This window comes from Struthio camelus, chromosome 3 (genome assembly GCF_040807025.1).
Source record: "Struthio camelus isolate bStrCam1 chromosome 3, bStrCam1.hap1, whole genome shotgun sequence".
Taxonomy (NCBI): Eukaryota; Metazoa; Chordata; class Aves; order Struthioniformes; family Struthionidae; genus Struthio; species Struthio camelus.
The window spans coordinates 47,057,481-47,073,650 of NC_090944.1; the positions used below are offsets into that span (position 1 = coordinate 47,057,481).

The 16,170-nt window shown below is 37.6% G+C and overlaps 1 protein-coding gene across 8 annotated transcripts in view; it reads left to right on the top strand.

Moving 5' to 3' along the window:
• Nucleotides 1–2,724: 2,724 nt before the first annotated feature.
• The window catches only part of DOP1A (DOP1 leucine zipper like protein A), a 70,398-nt gene continuing 56,952 nt past the window's right edge, over nucleotides 2,725–16,170 (top strand). For 5 of the 8 annotated variants that reach the window (XR_011140121.1, XM_068937648.1, XM_068937652.1 and 2 more), the window contains exons 1-3: nucleotides 2,738–2,825; nucleotides 14,069–14,260; nucleotides 15,614–15,795. Coding sequence is in view for 6 of the 8 variants with exons in the window: in XM_068937648.1 (XP_068793749.1) it covers nucleotides 14,123–14,260; nucleotides 15,614–15,795 (320 nt within the window). In the remaining 2 variants the exon portion in view is untranslated. Of the gene's footprint in view, nucleotides 2,826–14,068; nucleotides 14,261–15,613; nucleotides 15,796–16,170 lie in introns of all 8 variants that reach the window. The other 3 variants (XR_011140122.1, XM_068937651.1, XM_068937654.1) reach the window with 1 other exon arrangement.

Below are 16,170 nucleotides of genomic sequence, written 5' to 3' on the forward strand. Positions count from 1 at the left end.
ACATAAACCCGATGAGACAATTTCAGAGAACTGTATAAGATAACTTCATGATTGAGTTGTAATTGCTATCACTAAATTCAGCAAAAGTTAAGCTTAGAAGTCTCCTAATATCTTCACAGTGCTGGAGCATCTGAAGGTATGTAGTTAGTTTCTGAAGGCTCCACCAACCACCCCTGCGAAGACCGCTAGCTTTATATAGCTCCAAAAGAAATATTGAACCCTTGTTAAGGATTAAAATCTCAAATGTATTTGGAAGCATTTTCAAAGAAAAATAAATGTCAATACACTGTTTTATTTGGAAATACAAGATCTGTATAGTCATATATAATGCCCCGCAGAAACAATGGAAATTGTCACTTTTCCAAAAAGTACCGTTTTTATCTACTGAATCTTAGTTTAATGAAAAAAAGGAAAAATCTCCTCTTTATTATCCAAAGTCTAGAGAATAATATCAGACTTTGTGAAAAGCCAGCTGATAACATAAGTCACTGAGTAGCAAATTCATAACGTTCTATAAATCAGACTTTCCAATAAGGGAAGAAAATATCCAGTATCAATTTTTAGCATGTCTAACCACGCTCCTGAATAAGCCAAAAAAATCCTACTTAGGGTTTTAAAAAAAGAATTAATTTTGAAAGGTAACCTTTTCATCTTTTAAAATATGTGGGGTTTTTTCCCTTCTAAAGATTCTCCCCCAGCCCACTCCATGGCCTTGTTATGAACATACCTTTTAAAAAGACTTGAAGTCTTTTTAGTGTCTTTAAATGTTTTCTTCTCCTGAAACTATATACATTCAGTGTATAATTTCACTATCAAGTCCCTTCTTAATCTTCTTTTTGAAATAAGCTAAACAAATTATTATTATATTAAACATTATATATTATTATGTAATAATAATATATAATATAATACAATAATATTATATTATAAATTAAACAAATAATTATTTAAATCTCACACTAGACAGGATTTTCTCTAGCCCTAAAATAATTTTTTTTTTCACAATCTATATCGCTCTTAATGTCTTTTGGAAAGTTAGCGTTAAAACCCTTTGAAGAGTTCTGGTACAGGCCTATCAACCTTGTAGTTAGAAGTTAGTTCACCTTCCTAGTCCTGCATATGATGGCTCACGCTCTTTACGAGCTCATAATGAAAGCATTTTAAATTAAATCCTAATGTTATGTTGGTCCCCCTCAATTATTTGTCCTTAACATATACAAAATGCAAAGTTTTGTTTGTCTTACTGCTGCAACAATTCTGCCTCATTTATGAAACAATGGACAGTCTTGCAAATTCACAGCCTTCAAAAGTCTTATCTCCCCCAAACTCAGAAAGAAGCTTTAAATTCTTGATAACGCCCTTTTTAACATTTCCAGTTCATATTTTCAAACCTTTATCCAAAACAAAGGGGACCTACCCACTAATCTTATACATAATGAAAAAGGAGATTCTCAGAGGATCCAGTGACCCCTTCCCAAGGGATCCTGCCTTCGTGGGGCTGAAGCTTCAAATAAAAAATCACCCAAACTGTCTGCATTCACAAAACTAGGGGCCACAAAATCAAATCTGTTTAAACATACAGTATAAAGCTCCAGAGAATTTATGAGGCCACTTCCCCTCATCCACCGAGGAATCCGTTACTGGAGTTCTGTGACAGGATGTTGCAGGTCTGGTCATAGGCAGCTCATGATTATTGGAAAGATCACAATTGACCTGTAAACATTAGAGATTTTTCCCTTGGCAATATTTTAAGAACTACCTTCAGACAAAACTTGAAAGATTTCTTATATATGCTGACGGTATATATTTCTGTTAGCATTTAGTCAAGCCATTTATAATCAGAATTAATGTGTGCTATTATAAAGCCTGCTTAAATTTGAGAACTGGAATGATGACTTTGAAGCTAACACATTGCAACCTAAGGACTGTACTCCTGATCCTGAAGAGCAGGCAAATTGTAAAGGAAATTGCTCTTGCAGTAAAAAATTCCTTGTAGGATTGTCCATGAAGGCTCCTTACACAAATCTTTCTGTGCAGCAAGGGCACAAGAATATTTATCACAACAAATGGATTTACTTTTAGAAAATACTAAATAATTATTTTAAAGTACTATAACTCTTCCAATTTTACTCGGAGAATCTTTGACTACATGGAAGAGAAAACACAAATATATACGTATGTGTGTGTGTGTGTGTGTGTGTGTGTGTGTATTTGTTTTTAATATCAACACGCACACCTTTCCCACCCGTGCCACTAAGACCACAGCCTCAATGAGGTCTAAGATCCCTCACGGAAACTCAAAACCTACAAGTACGCAGCCACCTCCCCCTCTGTGCAACGTATAATTAGAACCCCGACAAAGGCCTCCCCTGCCAACACAGGTGCTCCCACAAACACACCGTTTCGCAGGTGCGCACGCCACCACCGACGCATCGACCACCACGAGCCGCCCACGAATTACCCGTTCACACTACCAAAACCCGGGCGGAAGCGCTCACAACGAACGCGCACTGAGGCGGAGGGAAGGGGGGGGGGGGCCGAGAAACGGCTCTGACATAGAAACGGTCGATCACTATCAGTTAAACGGCCGAGGAGCTTCCCGCCTCGCGGAAGACAGCTTGCGCGCATGCGCCCCCCCCCCCCCCCCCGGCCAGCGCCGGGCCTCGCCTGCCCGCGCGTTGTGCAGCCGCGAGCCGCCAGGGGGCGCGGCGGCGCCGCGCGGGTAGGGCGGGGAGTCGCGGCGGCGGCGGCGCGGTGCACGCCGGGAGCTGTCAGGGCGGCGGGGCGCTGGCGGCGGCGGGGCTCTTCCGGCGCTGGTCGCTCAGGTAACGCCGTGTGCCCCGGCCCGGCCCCCCCCCCCCCGGCGCGACCCTTTCCCCCCGCTCCTGGGCTGTGCCGTACCGGGGAGGGCGTCGGGGCCGGGCCGAGCCGAGGTGCCGCTGCCCTGCCCGCCTGGGCGTCGCTGCTGAGGGCGAGGGCCGGGCCGGGCGGTGCAGGCAAGGGCCCGACTGGGCTTCGCGGCTGCGCAGCCCCTTCCGCCGCCGGGGAGCCGGCCGCGGCTGCTGCTGCTGTCCGGCCCCGGTTTGGCCCCTTCCGGAGGTGCTTCCCCAGGGGACCTTTTCCGCCTGGGAACAAGCTCGGTGTTGGGCCGGCAGAGCTGTCCCGCTTCGACCTTGAGCGGGTTAAGGGCTAAGTGCCTCTTGTTGGTCCGATTCCTGCCTGCCAGGCCCCGCTTTTGGAGCGGCTGTGTGTGGTGTCTGGAAGGGTGTGCGGGGCAGACGGTTGTCTCTGCTTTGTGCAGCACAGGGTTAAATTTCATCTGTTGATGGTGGGTCGCCCGTAAATCTTGTGATGCCCACTTGAAAAAAAAAAACCATAAGTAGGTGGCAGCTTCTGGTGTTAAAAGCTTTTAGAAATATCATTTGCATACCTGTAATACATCAGTTGCGCTTTACTGATTATTAACTGCTTAAATATCCTAAAATATGCAGGGTATGGGCTGCGGTCTTTGAAGAGCCTGTTCAGGAGGACTCTGCCTTTGTAGTCCTTCCATTTTCATGGCTGATTAATTAGCACAAACCCTTGCACACCTGCATCTTCTTTCTGTGTGCAGTAATTCCTAGTGAATATGTTATGACTGTCAAATTAACTGGGTAGCGTGATATCTGAATCATACTATATCCGGCTGTGTAAGTGCAAGTGATGGAAGACTCTATTTCAATAGGAATGTGCCTAGCTGTTTGGTGGAAATAAGGGGCTTAACGTTAGGTTGAATATCATAGGTTTTAATTTCATTGCCAAGCCTTTGTCTGGATCTATGCTAAATACTTACGTTAGTCTGGCTGTTACATACGTTTCTTTTTGTTTGAAATATCGATTAGTTTTCACAAAGTTTAATAGTGGAGAGATGTCTAAATGTTGTGATTATATGAGTATTGTGGTTATACAAAGGTATTTTTAATACCCTAGGATGAGTAAATATTCATCATGCGTTGGAAAATGACAAGATGTCAGCAGCATAGTTCCTATTTGTGTTTTAATTGAAATGAGAATAGGTGCTTTTGGAAACTAAGTAGCCTGAAAGTGAGAGATGGGGGAGGAGAGATTACATTCCTAACTTATACTTAATGTCTTACTCTCCAAACTTATTGGTAGCATTAGTGACGGTACATGTTTAAGCAGCGTCTTGCAAAGACTAAAAGTTATCCTACATTTTTTCAGTGCTGGTGAGGTTGTGCTTTATGATATGTAATTATATTTACACTATTGGTGCTTTTCTTGTGTAGAAATACTGGTATGCTGCACTGGGCACCAGAAACACCCATCACATGCACAGCAAGCTGAATTAGTTAGTATGCAGTGAGTCTGGTACAGGGAGGCTCGGATTGTAGTCTTCTGCCATTGTACTCCATGTGAATAGGGAGCGGACACTTCTATACGTTCACCTCTGACTTAGCTGTCTTTACCAAAGCTACTGCTGTAGGTCTACCTTTAGTTTTCACATCTTGTTGCTTAGCCAGGATAGACTAAAATGACGACTAAAATGCTGATTACCATTCTGCATTTATGTTTTTTTAACTTGGGTGGAGCCATGTTGATGTTAAATGCAGAGTGTGTAGAAGAAGTCCAAAAGGGTAAGAAGTAGGTTATTAAAAACTGTTTCAAATATGGTTGAGAAAAACACAAGATTACGAGGAGATAGGATGAAATAATACTAGCTAAAGCATGTAATGGAAAAATAGAACTAACTTATTTGTATTCGTGTAAATTGTCTTTCAGATTAGTAATCGTCTCCCTATCACTTGTAGTTGAAAAGAAGTTAAATTGTAAATAAGAAGAATAACAAGCATGTGTTTCCTTCTAAGAGCTTAGGGAAAGGGAGAACAAATGGTGCAGGACCAACTTTTTTTTTTTTTTTCCTCCCTCCCCCCGCCGCCCCCAATAACAGAAGACCCAACACAAGACCATTTGTTTCTTCACACAACACTATTTCTATTATTTTTAATTTTTTTATAAATATAGTGTTAATTCTTTGTCGATGGTATGTGTTTCACTATTATACAGATTTCAGAATATCTTTATGCTTCACAGGACACAACTCTAGAGATGTTGAAGGATTTTCTCTCAGTAATGTCTTTCTCTGTAAACAGGGAAAATGTATCAGACACTTGTACTTGACTTGTTACTTGTACTTGTAAGTGTATATTTTTTTTCCCCCATTAAGCCAGGGAATGGTGTTTTGTCTCATTTATTTTGTCGTATAATTTGTAAAAACTGTAGGGAACTTAACCTGAATTTTACGTCTCCTCTGGTTAACTTCTGAGGATAAGGCGAGTGAACAAGTTTTGGTCCAACCACTACTTTCAAAACAGCTGAAAAAACAAATCCCTTTGTAATCCGTCTGTAGAATATGTGAAGTTAAATACGTTGTAAAATACCGCCACCACCTAGATGTACATGTAGGTGTACCCATGGCAAATGACACTATTTCAGAATTAAAATCCCAATAATGAATTAGTGATATCTTGGTGCTTCAGGGTATGTAAAAAAAAACCCATGTGAACAGGGACAAACTGTTCCCCAAATACTTGGGTAACCTTTTAACACGATGCAAGGCGATGATAAGGCTGTGTGTGGAGAGCTTCTGATAAATGATTTGTGAACGCTGAAAAGAGTATCAGTGTTGTTTGGAGACAGTGTGTTAAATTCATCTGAAGCTATGTATTATTAGAATGATGAGTATGGAAAAATAAAAGATTCGTATAAAATTTTCATTTAAAAATTACTATGAGCCAGGAATAAATGAATAAGGTATCAAGCCGCCACATTTTTGACATTGGTAGACTCTGTGGTGTGTATCAGAATATTTAAAAAGATATCACCCTGTGAGCTCAGACTGTTACCCCTGAAGGAAGGGTACTTTTCAGTACATGAGTTTCATCGTCTTCCATTACACTTGCATTATTCTCATGTAGCCCTTTTTTGTTTACAAAGCTGAAATGCACCAGGAAGTAGACGAACTCTTCTTTAAAACAAAGCGTAGTGGGAATCTAGGGTTAAACGTTGTCATACTAGTTTGAGGGTTTTTTACTGATACAATTGTTGTGTGTGTGTGTGTGTGTGTGTTTTTAACTGTATCACTATATTAATTTGATTTACTAGTGTGTTTTTTTTAACTGTATTACTATATTAATTTGATTTACTAGTTTACTGACAGGAAAAAATAAATAATAAAGAGTAGTTCAGGATAAGTCGTTCCTCAATAAATGCTTGAAAAATATCAGAAAAGAGCTGCCTGGCTAAAAAGGAATTTTCTGCAGAGAGTGTAGGTTTAGTGACTATTTGAAGGAAGGAGGCTGAAACACTGTGAAAATAAATTGCAGTTTGTTTCAAGAGGGCTGTCTTGTTGCTGTGTTCAGGCTCCTGCAGAGAAGGTAACTCTTTGAAATCATTGAGATGACTTGAGGAAGAGCGCAGTAGCCCAAAAGCCTCTTTTGTGTGTGTAAGAACTAGGCAGTTCCCCTGTGGGACGGGAAAAGCCCAAAGCTTACCGTGGTGAGGGATGTAAGGGAGCCACAAAGAGGCTACGCTTGCATCCACCCCTGTTGCTACAGCACCGCGACGTGCTCATTTTCTCTTTTCTGATGAACTTTCCAACCCACTAAGTTTGCATGGTCACCATATATCTAGCTATGTTAGATAAATACCTCCCATAGTCTGTTTAAGGTAATACAAAGAGCCTAATTTCTAATAAGTAATCTAACGATCTCTTTATGAAGCTGGTGAAATTGTTATCTGTGCAGTGTTGTTGGTTGGTTGTGGATAGCTGAAAAAGGCCACACCAACCCAGGGTGTAAGCTAAGTTGTTTCAGCTTTACAGCAGTTTGTTTTGGTTCACAGAACAATGTATGATACACTATATAAAATATATATTTTAAAGGAACTTCTGAGTAAGGATCTGATGTCTCTGTTTGGCTTGTCATTACTGAGGTGACTGGTTGACTTAAGGAGATTACATGTCATATTTAGAATTTCATATTAAGGGGTTTTTTTTGTTTTTTTTTTTTTAATCTTTCTAGTTGTTAGGATGTTGTCCTGGAGACTGAACTAGAGATTCTTCTGTTATTAGAAGACTACTAAAATTGTCTTTATCTATATTGTTTACACTTCTTTGATAGATGCTTTACTGTTAGAATTTTAATTACATAGAAAGATTGTGACTTTCTGTGCTGAAGTGAAATGAAGTGCAAGGGGGAAAACCTGGGGCAAAAATGTCAAAACAGTGCAGGTTAAATTCTGATATTGGTTTTATTTTCCACTGTTTCAAATGTGTAACTGAGTAAGAGGGCAATAGTGACCAGTTCTAGGTCTAGGCTGAAATACTGGTTGCTTCAAACACAATGCCCATACGGTGGTTAACTGAACAGAGGGAGGGGAGAAAAGTACTTGTAAGTGAGCGCTGAAGGACAAGTACAGATTCAAGCAAGCCTTTTTCCATTTTTCTCTAGGCTATGTTATTCTGGCTTGAAGATTGCCATCTGTTTTTTTAGTAAGATATTTCAGATATTTTGCATAATTTGATATAACAAATGTTGATATTTGGAGTTTTGTTAATTGTGTATCTAAAATGTATGATGGTGAAGTTTTAATAACAATACATAGATAGAACAGAGTCATTTTCTAGTAGAAACGAGAAAAACAGGAAAATAATGCTTTGGGAAGAAAAAAATATTTTCAGTTAGTGATTGCCCTGAGTGATAATGAAGATACAAGCCATCGTCTTTGATTTACTGAGTTATGAATTGAGTTCTATCAAACTTGAACATTAGATTTTGGTCTCAAGAACAATATGATATTTTTAAAGTAAAAGCTTTAGTGTAAGTAGGATTCTAGCATTCATGTGGCATTGGAGGACTTACCTCTAGAAGAGATGGTTCCTGTTAGTTTGAGTGTGCACTTTGTCACTTGAATTTGTCATATGCTATTACTCTGCTGTCATTGGCAAAGATGTATGTAGTTTGCTTTGTTCAGATTTTGATTTTTTTTTTTTTTTTGCTGTTAGATTTGGTTAAAAGTAATGATTTGGCATTGAATCAATGAGTATTTTAACAGAGAAAAATATTTCATTACTTCATTAAAGCAGAGCTTAGAGGTCTCTATAGTGAACAGAGCTGCTTTTTTCTGATACGTCGCTACAAATAACAAGGCAATGCTGAGAAGTATGCAGAAATGGTGCGCAAAGGGTAGAAGAAAATGAATCCATGCTATTCTTTTAGAGGGTATGGAATCAAAATCAAAATTTCAATCTGGTATATTAAACTGTTTTTTTAGTTCACCTATGATATATTGAAAAACTGTAATAAAGTACAAGTGGGTAGAGGGATTTAAATGTCATCCTAAACGCTATTCTTAAAAGGCAATTAGAGGAGACTTTCGTATTTACCAGCGAGGGTGCGAAGTCTTTAGTCACTTACTTTTCCTCTCAGGTAAACATAGATTTGATACTCTTTCATTTATAGAATAGTATATGCTACAGCAAATACATACACTTATAGATTCTTAAATAATAATTTCAATTATTATTAATTAACAGATTAATACATTTGTTTTCTTAATCTATGAGTAGAGAAGTTGATAATTGAGAAAGTTTGCAGTATGTTTCCTATGAGTTTTTAAGATGGTTATTATTCTTCATGAGCTCTCATCTGGTATAAGTCAGACTCTGGAATCCTGTATAACAGCATTATCAGGAAGAACATTTGAAATACCTCATGTAGTTCCATCTGTGTCCCAAATTGCAACTCTGCTCAGTGGTAGACTGAGTCTCTACTCCAGTCGTCTTTCTCATGTTAACTTCCCGTATACCGAAAAGAACAAGTAGTTTACTTTCTTTCTGTTTATTGTCAATTTGTTTATTATATTTATTAATAGATTGTATTAAAAATAATAAACATGTTTCATAGGTTTCAAAGCCAGGAGGGAGTGCATCCTTTTGGGTCTCTACCTAACATTTTTATAATAGCCTATAGGTTTTTTCTCAATTCTTGTTTGAATGAGACCCAGTCTTTCAGAAAACATCTCATATTGATTTAGAAGTTGCCAGGATAGATAATGCACGGATTGTTATACTGACTTAATTTGAATTCAAACGTCCAGGTTGGTGTGTATATATATTTTTTTAAATGGGAAAAAATTAAGAAATTGTTCCTACTTGTGAATTTTGACTGGTTAAAAAAGCGCACTGTGAAGTGATTCAAAAAAAATATTAATTCTTTTTAGGAAATACTCTATACTCCTCCAGGACACTGATGAGATAAGATCTAATTACAGTTAAATATATTGTTTCTTTTTTGGTTTGTTTGGAGAATATATGTTTTTGCAGTTTTCGTTATTGTGAATAGCAATTAGGCAAAATAACAAGCTCAAACTATTCTTATTCTCCAGAAATCATTAGAGATGCTGTTTTAAACAATTCTGAAAATGAGAGGACTGTGTAGAAAGTAATTTTATAAATAGAGTGATTAAATGTAATTGGAAAATCTGCATCTTTGTTGATAGAATATGAGTATTCTCAACACTTTATTTTTATCTGAAGAGACCAAGCTGGGATTTCTGGTATTTATTTTGCTGCTCACGCAAAGGGGAAGCAACATGTAATGAATTAACTGATAAATGATAAGGTTTCTGTTTTCCATGTATTCAAATCTATGTTTGTGTTAAGTATACTAAAATAAAAATGTGTTCTGCATTTACCAGCTTGGTATGTGGGCACTGCACACAAATGTTGTACTGTGGATTTATGAAACAGTTTAAGGCTTATTGCGTTTCTTAGGATGTGTAAATACTCCTCATTGATGATAAGCCTCCCCTCATCCCCCATTCCCTTTTTGTCATCCATAAAAAGAGGCCAGGCCATCCAACAGGTTGCTGATTGCCCGTGTCCTGACTCTCCGTGAGATAAGGTGAATTTCTGTCCGAGAAGTTTGCCCCTTCCTTGTCATAAGATATGCCAAAGGGGGAAAACAACAAAAACAAAGAATGCCAGTCTTCATCCTTCTGTTTTAAAAGAGAAATGACTGTAAAATATTTCATGGAAAGTTGGCCCTGATGATAAATGGTGACTGCAGAATGACAAGATAAATGATTTCTCCTTTATCTTGGTTGTTTGATGGTACAACAGAAACTATTTTTAATGGTTTTGGTCTATCCATTTTATTGCTCATCAGATTTTTTTAAATAATAATCCATGAAACAATAGGCAAGGTGTGGCATTTGTAAGGAGATAAGTATTATTAAGGTTTAACATTGTATTGGGGTATCAGTGCTGCAATATTAAGTATTATTAAATCTGCAATTTCATTATAAATGAAGAGAGCAGAAAAGTGGCTGTGAGAGAATATATGATAGACATGAGAAAAGATTAATTATATTTTGATGCAATATCTTCAGACTAAGCAAAAGGAAAATGTGGAAGGGCAAGTATATTTTTATTTATGAGGGCTAATAAAAATAAGCATACCTGTAGTTTTTAGGATAGAAATGATGTGAGGCTTATAAATAATTATTTGTATATAATATTTACATAACATCTCTTCTACACCCCTGGCCTGTTATGGCTCCTGATATGACTTGAAAGATTTGCTGTTTAAAATAGTCTCTTCATTGTGAAGAAAAATGAAAAATACAAGACATTCATTTTCTCCCTCTAACCTCATATTATATGAAACATGATAATTTTTTAGAGGAAAAAAATGAGAACACAGAGTGGCAGGAAACATAGAAGGTGTTTTTTCTTCTCTGCACAAAACTTCATACTGATTAAATTCATTGATAGCATATGGACAGTGCTTAAGAGTAAAGGGCTTTTTGGCCTACATAGTATTTATAAAGAGCAATAGGACAAAGCAATAATATGGATAAAGGAAAATGGCTTTCTGAGCAACAGAATAAAATATGTCACAAAGTTCACAAAGTTCTAAAATTCACACAAAGTTCACACAAAGTTCTAAAAATCTACCTGTTTAACCCTGTATTCCTGCTATTTTTGTCTAACCTTTAATAACCCTCAATCCGTCAAAATTCTTAGCTTTTAGATTTTTCAAGCATTTGAAGAAGATAAGTTTTCTTTACCCAACCGTAGATGGTCCTGTTGCATTTAGGCTTTAGCCGAATAAAAAAGGATGCTGATGCTTTCTTCGCTCGAAAAGAATTATTTGCTGTATCGAGTTCATACTCCGTCCTTTGTGCCTGGAAAAATGAGAATTGTGATGCTTTGGTGTGTTGGACCTTTCTTCTTTTCTAGTGTTAACATTTTGTTTTACTTTTGGAGATCGGTTGTGCAGCTGTCTCTTGAGAAATCTGTGGGCTTCTCAAAGCCAAACTGATCTCTTTCTGGACTTAATCCAAAGCAAAGATGGTTATTATGAAATGAAATAAACTTTTAAGTAAAAAGTGATATATATGCTCTTTCTTCCAGTGAGGTGTCATGAAATCTATCGATGTGCATTCTGAATCTGCTTTTAAATAATACTTTCCATTTCTGTTCTACCTTGAAGATAGTCTCTCATTATTAGTTTGCCATCAGGATCAAGGGCACAAAGATTTATAATTCTTGGCCTTTTTATTCACTCCCACTATTCCGGGTCATTTTTCTCCTTTTCTCCCTAAATATATATTTTTCTAGTTTTTCTTCTTCCCTGTGACTTTCCTTTTTATTCTGAATAACCAGAGCAAGAGCAATATGAGGAGTAAGATGGTAATATAGATGATAAGGAAATGAATAATGAGGAATTTTGATCCTCCTGGAGAGCAGAAGATAAATACAATGAAGGCAGAAAAGAGCAGGCCTATCTGGTACCTTATAGTACCTGTTTGTCTAATAGCAGAGTTAGGCACTGCAGTCTTTGGTGTTCTTGGAAGGTCGGTGGTGAGCAGGGTCTCAGAGGCCCTTCACTACCCAATGTGGCCCTGTAGTATCTCTGGCTGAAGCACCACTTTATTTTTTTTAATGTTCTGCTAGTAGTGAAAACATGACACTGGGGAGGATTAAAGCTGCTTCATCTCACTTCATCTTCAGAAGTACTTGCTAACTGAAGGAACAAAAGGAAGGGAGCAAAAGTCTGCTAGGTCACTTCATCTGATAACTTTGACCACATTAAGAGCATGAAGTTTAAAGCCCGGTTACTGCTGTCTATATTTGGACAGTAATAAGTTGTTGGTTACAGCTTTCTTCCTTTTTACCTCTTGGAGTGCTGAAGAGGTAAAGCAGTGCTACTAGTGGTGATGTGGATAGGCTTTTGGGTTAACCTAAGAACACAGCGAGGAGGTGGCCTTCAGGTAGCTGGATATCTGTGGCCTCGGGCTTTGTGATGTTTCATCAGTGATAACTGCTGATGAGAACTGCAGACAAAGTTTGTATATAGCAGCTTCAGAGCCGTTTTGGGTACAACCTTGTTTGAAGGGATGAATGGAAGGATACAGCAGAAATTCAGTAAACGAAGATTTTTACATGCCACGTGAAATGTTTACGACTGATGATACCTGATAAAAGGCAGAAAAGGGTTCATGTTTTCTGATGCATCTTATACAATTGGAGTGTGCTTATTCCATGAAATAATACAGGTTGAATTTTCGATCTTTTTTGACTAGTCCAGAAACGTTTAAACTTATTCCTTATCAGAGTTTGAAGATAACTGTCTTTAATTCATCAACTCTAGAACCACGAGTGATGAGTGCCACTTTCTATCTCTGTTAATTCTTCTGCTGTATTATTTCACAGATGTGTATCTTTTCAAACATTCCTGGTATTTTATCATATTATTTCTCATGGGGAATAGGAGCCAATGAGACATGTTCTCCAGTCATTGTAGAAGGTCTCACTTAAGCTGCTGTGTTGCAGTATGATTTTTTTATTTATCATGCTTGGTAGGCGGTCTGAGTGCAGTTTCTTTATCATTATTCCTGTGTTTTGGGGTTTTCTGTTTGTTTTTGTGTTTGCGTTCTTGTTTTACCACCATGCTTCAGCCTGCAATTGTGCGTGCAATTTTCTTCCCATTTTCCTTTACTCGAGACAGAAGATAACAGCATTTTTTGAGTGTGATGTCTTTTCTGAAGCTCAATATCAGAGAGAATTCCCAAAAGACTAATTACCCCATTAAAAGGGGTACAAAAGCTTCTGTTACAATAGGGTTTCCTACTATGGGTTACAACTGTTTGATATTGAAGTAGCTTTAAAAATATTGTTGTAAAATGATGGTTAATTTTTATGAAATAACTAGTATGTGCCCTGTAGAAGCATGAGGTCGCGTTTCTGGAACTGGAATATCTTAATTACTTGGCATAAACTTCCGTGGGATGAAAATATACAGAACAAATTGCAAAAGCCTCTCGTTATAGAACATTGTTAAGTTTATACTTCTGGTATGTGTGGATAATATTATAATATTAAAGCACAGCAGATTCCTACTGCTGAATAGGAACACCAGGTCTTTTAAAAGCAAATGTTGAGGCGTGAAGGTGCTGTTGAATATCGTGCAGCTGTTCTGCACGTGTCCTTTTTTCTTCCACCTGGAAGTGATTCAGAAAGATTGATCTCTTATTTTTCAGAAATGTTGATTTGTGGACAGCTGGGTTGTTTTGGTGATGACCCAGAGGGGAAAAGGAAAACAAAAAAAACCCTTCACAGAAATGCAGCCCCCCCCCCCCCCCCAATAGTTGGTGGATTTGTGTCTTAATTTGCAGCAGTAGCGTGTTAGCTGTTGAACGTTAAGATGTCTTCAGACTTGTTGCATTGTGTAGAGTAAACAGTTGTTGTATATGTGGTAATTTTTCAATGTTTTTTACTGGATTTGATTATAAATACAGTCTTTTGGACATGTATTTAATACTTGTGTACAGCGCATTAGCTTTTGTGTAAGATTTGCTGTAAACAGCCTGACTTTAGTTTGATAGCCGTATATTGCCCTTCATGAGGAAAATGCTTTGCTCTTTGCATGAAATTGTTTTCATAATATGCCTTCAGTAACAGTGTTTTGGGTGGGGGATTTTTGATTTATTTTTGTTTGAACAGGTAATGGTTGTACATGAATTGCAAGCTGGTCTTTAGTGGGGACTCTGTGGGAGGATGAACACGGAGGAGCTGGAGCTACTGAGTGATTCCAAATATAGAAACTATGTAGCAGCAGTTGACAAAGCACTGAAGAACTTTGAATATTCCAGTGAATGGGCAGATTTAATATCGGCACTTGGAAAGCTGAACAAGGTATGCCTACTGGGTGCTTTTGAAAAAAAAATTCAGGAATTGGAAACATTGCATTTAAAGACTGGAGTACTGGTATAATAATACAGAAAGTAAGGTTCTAACATTCCGATACACGTGGAAATGCTTTAGCAGTTTGAGCCATATGTTGGATCTGTACAGGGAACAGACAAATCAGAAACAAACGTCTTAAGACTTGCAGTCAAACCCGTTGTAATCATAAGGGGGAAAGTTCTTTTAATTTTTAGTGCAAATAAATGCAACTTTTTTTCTAGTTACCAACATTTACTTTTAATCTCATTGCTTTAAATTATTAATTTTATTGAAATAGTATGAAACAAAGGAATCAATATAAATATCAGCAAGATTTTTATATGAAGTATGAGTTATAGAATGAGGCTGAAAACATTGATTGACCAGAAAACTTTACTATTCTGATTAGTGTTGCCAATAAATGTGAGATGTGTAATATCATCATGATCTTTAATAGCACTTTACAAATATGGGCCCTGATATCCATAAGAATCTTGTTCTCATCAGTTTTTCTAGGGATCTCCAATCAGGGTCATAATTTTATTTGCATAAATACGTTTTACCAATGTGAAGATCCACAGAAGCTGGCACAAAAAATGATGAGGTTGAAGCATTTACATTCTGCCACTTAAACTTTGTAGAATATCAGGAGTGACGGTATTGTTGGCAATGTTTATGGGACAGTTTATTTGTATAAATTGCCAGATTCTTTCATTTTTTGATGGTGACAACCCTTACAGCGTGAGTATATAAAGAAAAGGATATACTGTTCAGAAATAAAGATCTAAAGATATAAATGCAATTCTGTGTTCCAGTCCCAAAGTGATTGTGCAGTTTCAAGCAGTTGTAAAGTTTTGTATGCTGGCTCACAATTTCTTAAACTGCAGACAAGGAGTTACATTTGCGATGACTCTAATAGTCCTGTTTGAGCTGCTGGCAATTCATTCTGGCAACTGGAGACAGTAATTTTTGTCCTGACATACCGTAGCTTGATTATGGTGTAAAGATGCTAATAAAATAAAATGACAAAGTGTTCAGTGAGAAGCCCATTGCAAGTGAAATTTTAAATGCTTTGGCAGTTGCACCTGTGTCAAGTGTACAAGTGAAAGGCATTGCAAACAAAAAGTTCCACAATACACTTTAAACGTTTCTGTTGTGCTGTCCTTTTGACTTAGGCATGTGTTATGACTTGCTAACCATGTTTGGGAACACACTTATAAAATATGCTTTTGACATTTAAGTCGTTTGTTTTGTGTTGTTTTTCTTAATGTGTGTGTGTGTGTGTGTGTGTGTGTGTGTGCGTGTGTGTGTTTTTTTAACTAGGTACTACAGAACAATGCGAAGTACCAGGTAGTACCCAAAAAGCTGACTATAGGCAAGCGCTTGGCACAATGCCTTCATCCAGCTTTGCCGGGTGGAGTTCATCGGAAGGCACTTGAAACATATGAGATCATCTTCAAAATCATTGGACCTAAGCGTCTGGCGAAAGATCTTTTCCTATACAGGTACAAGTAGTTTAAACAACTCCATTCCAGATATGTAGTTAGGGATCCTTTGGGCTTTCTGCATTTTATAGTAACAATATAGCTTGGTTATACTGCAAGAATCAAGTGATTTCTTTCCCTCGTGTTACTGGCTCTTGTGTAATACTCTTCCTCTGAATACTGTATATTAGAAGATATACACATCACCAAAACTTTTCTTGGAATTTATTATTTGTTCATTGAAATAAACAGTTCTGTGCATGTATGTACAGTAATTGTACTGCTAACACTTATTGCAATATATTTACATTACATTTTTCTATTATGATTTAAATGTTATTGGAAAAGTTTGACTATCATTTATCTCAAGAAACTTTCTCTTCTAAGCAATCTAAG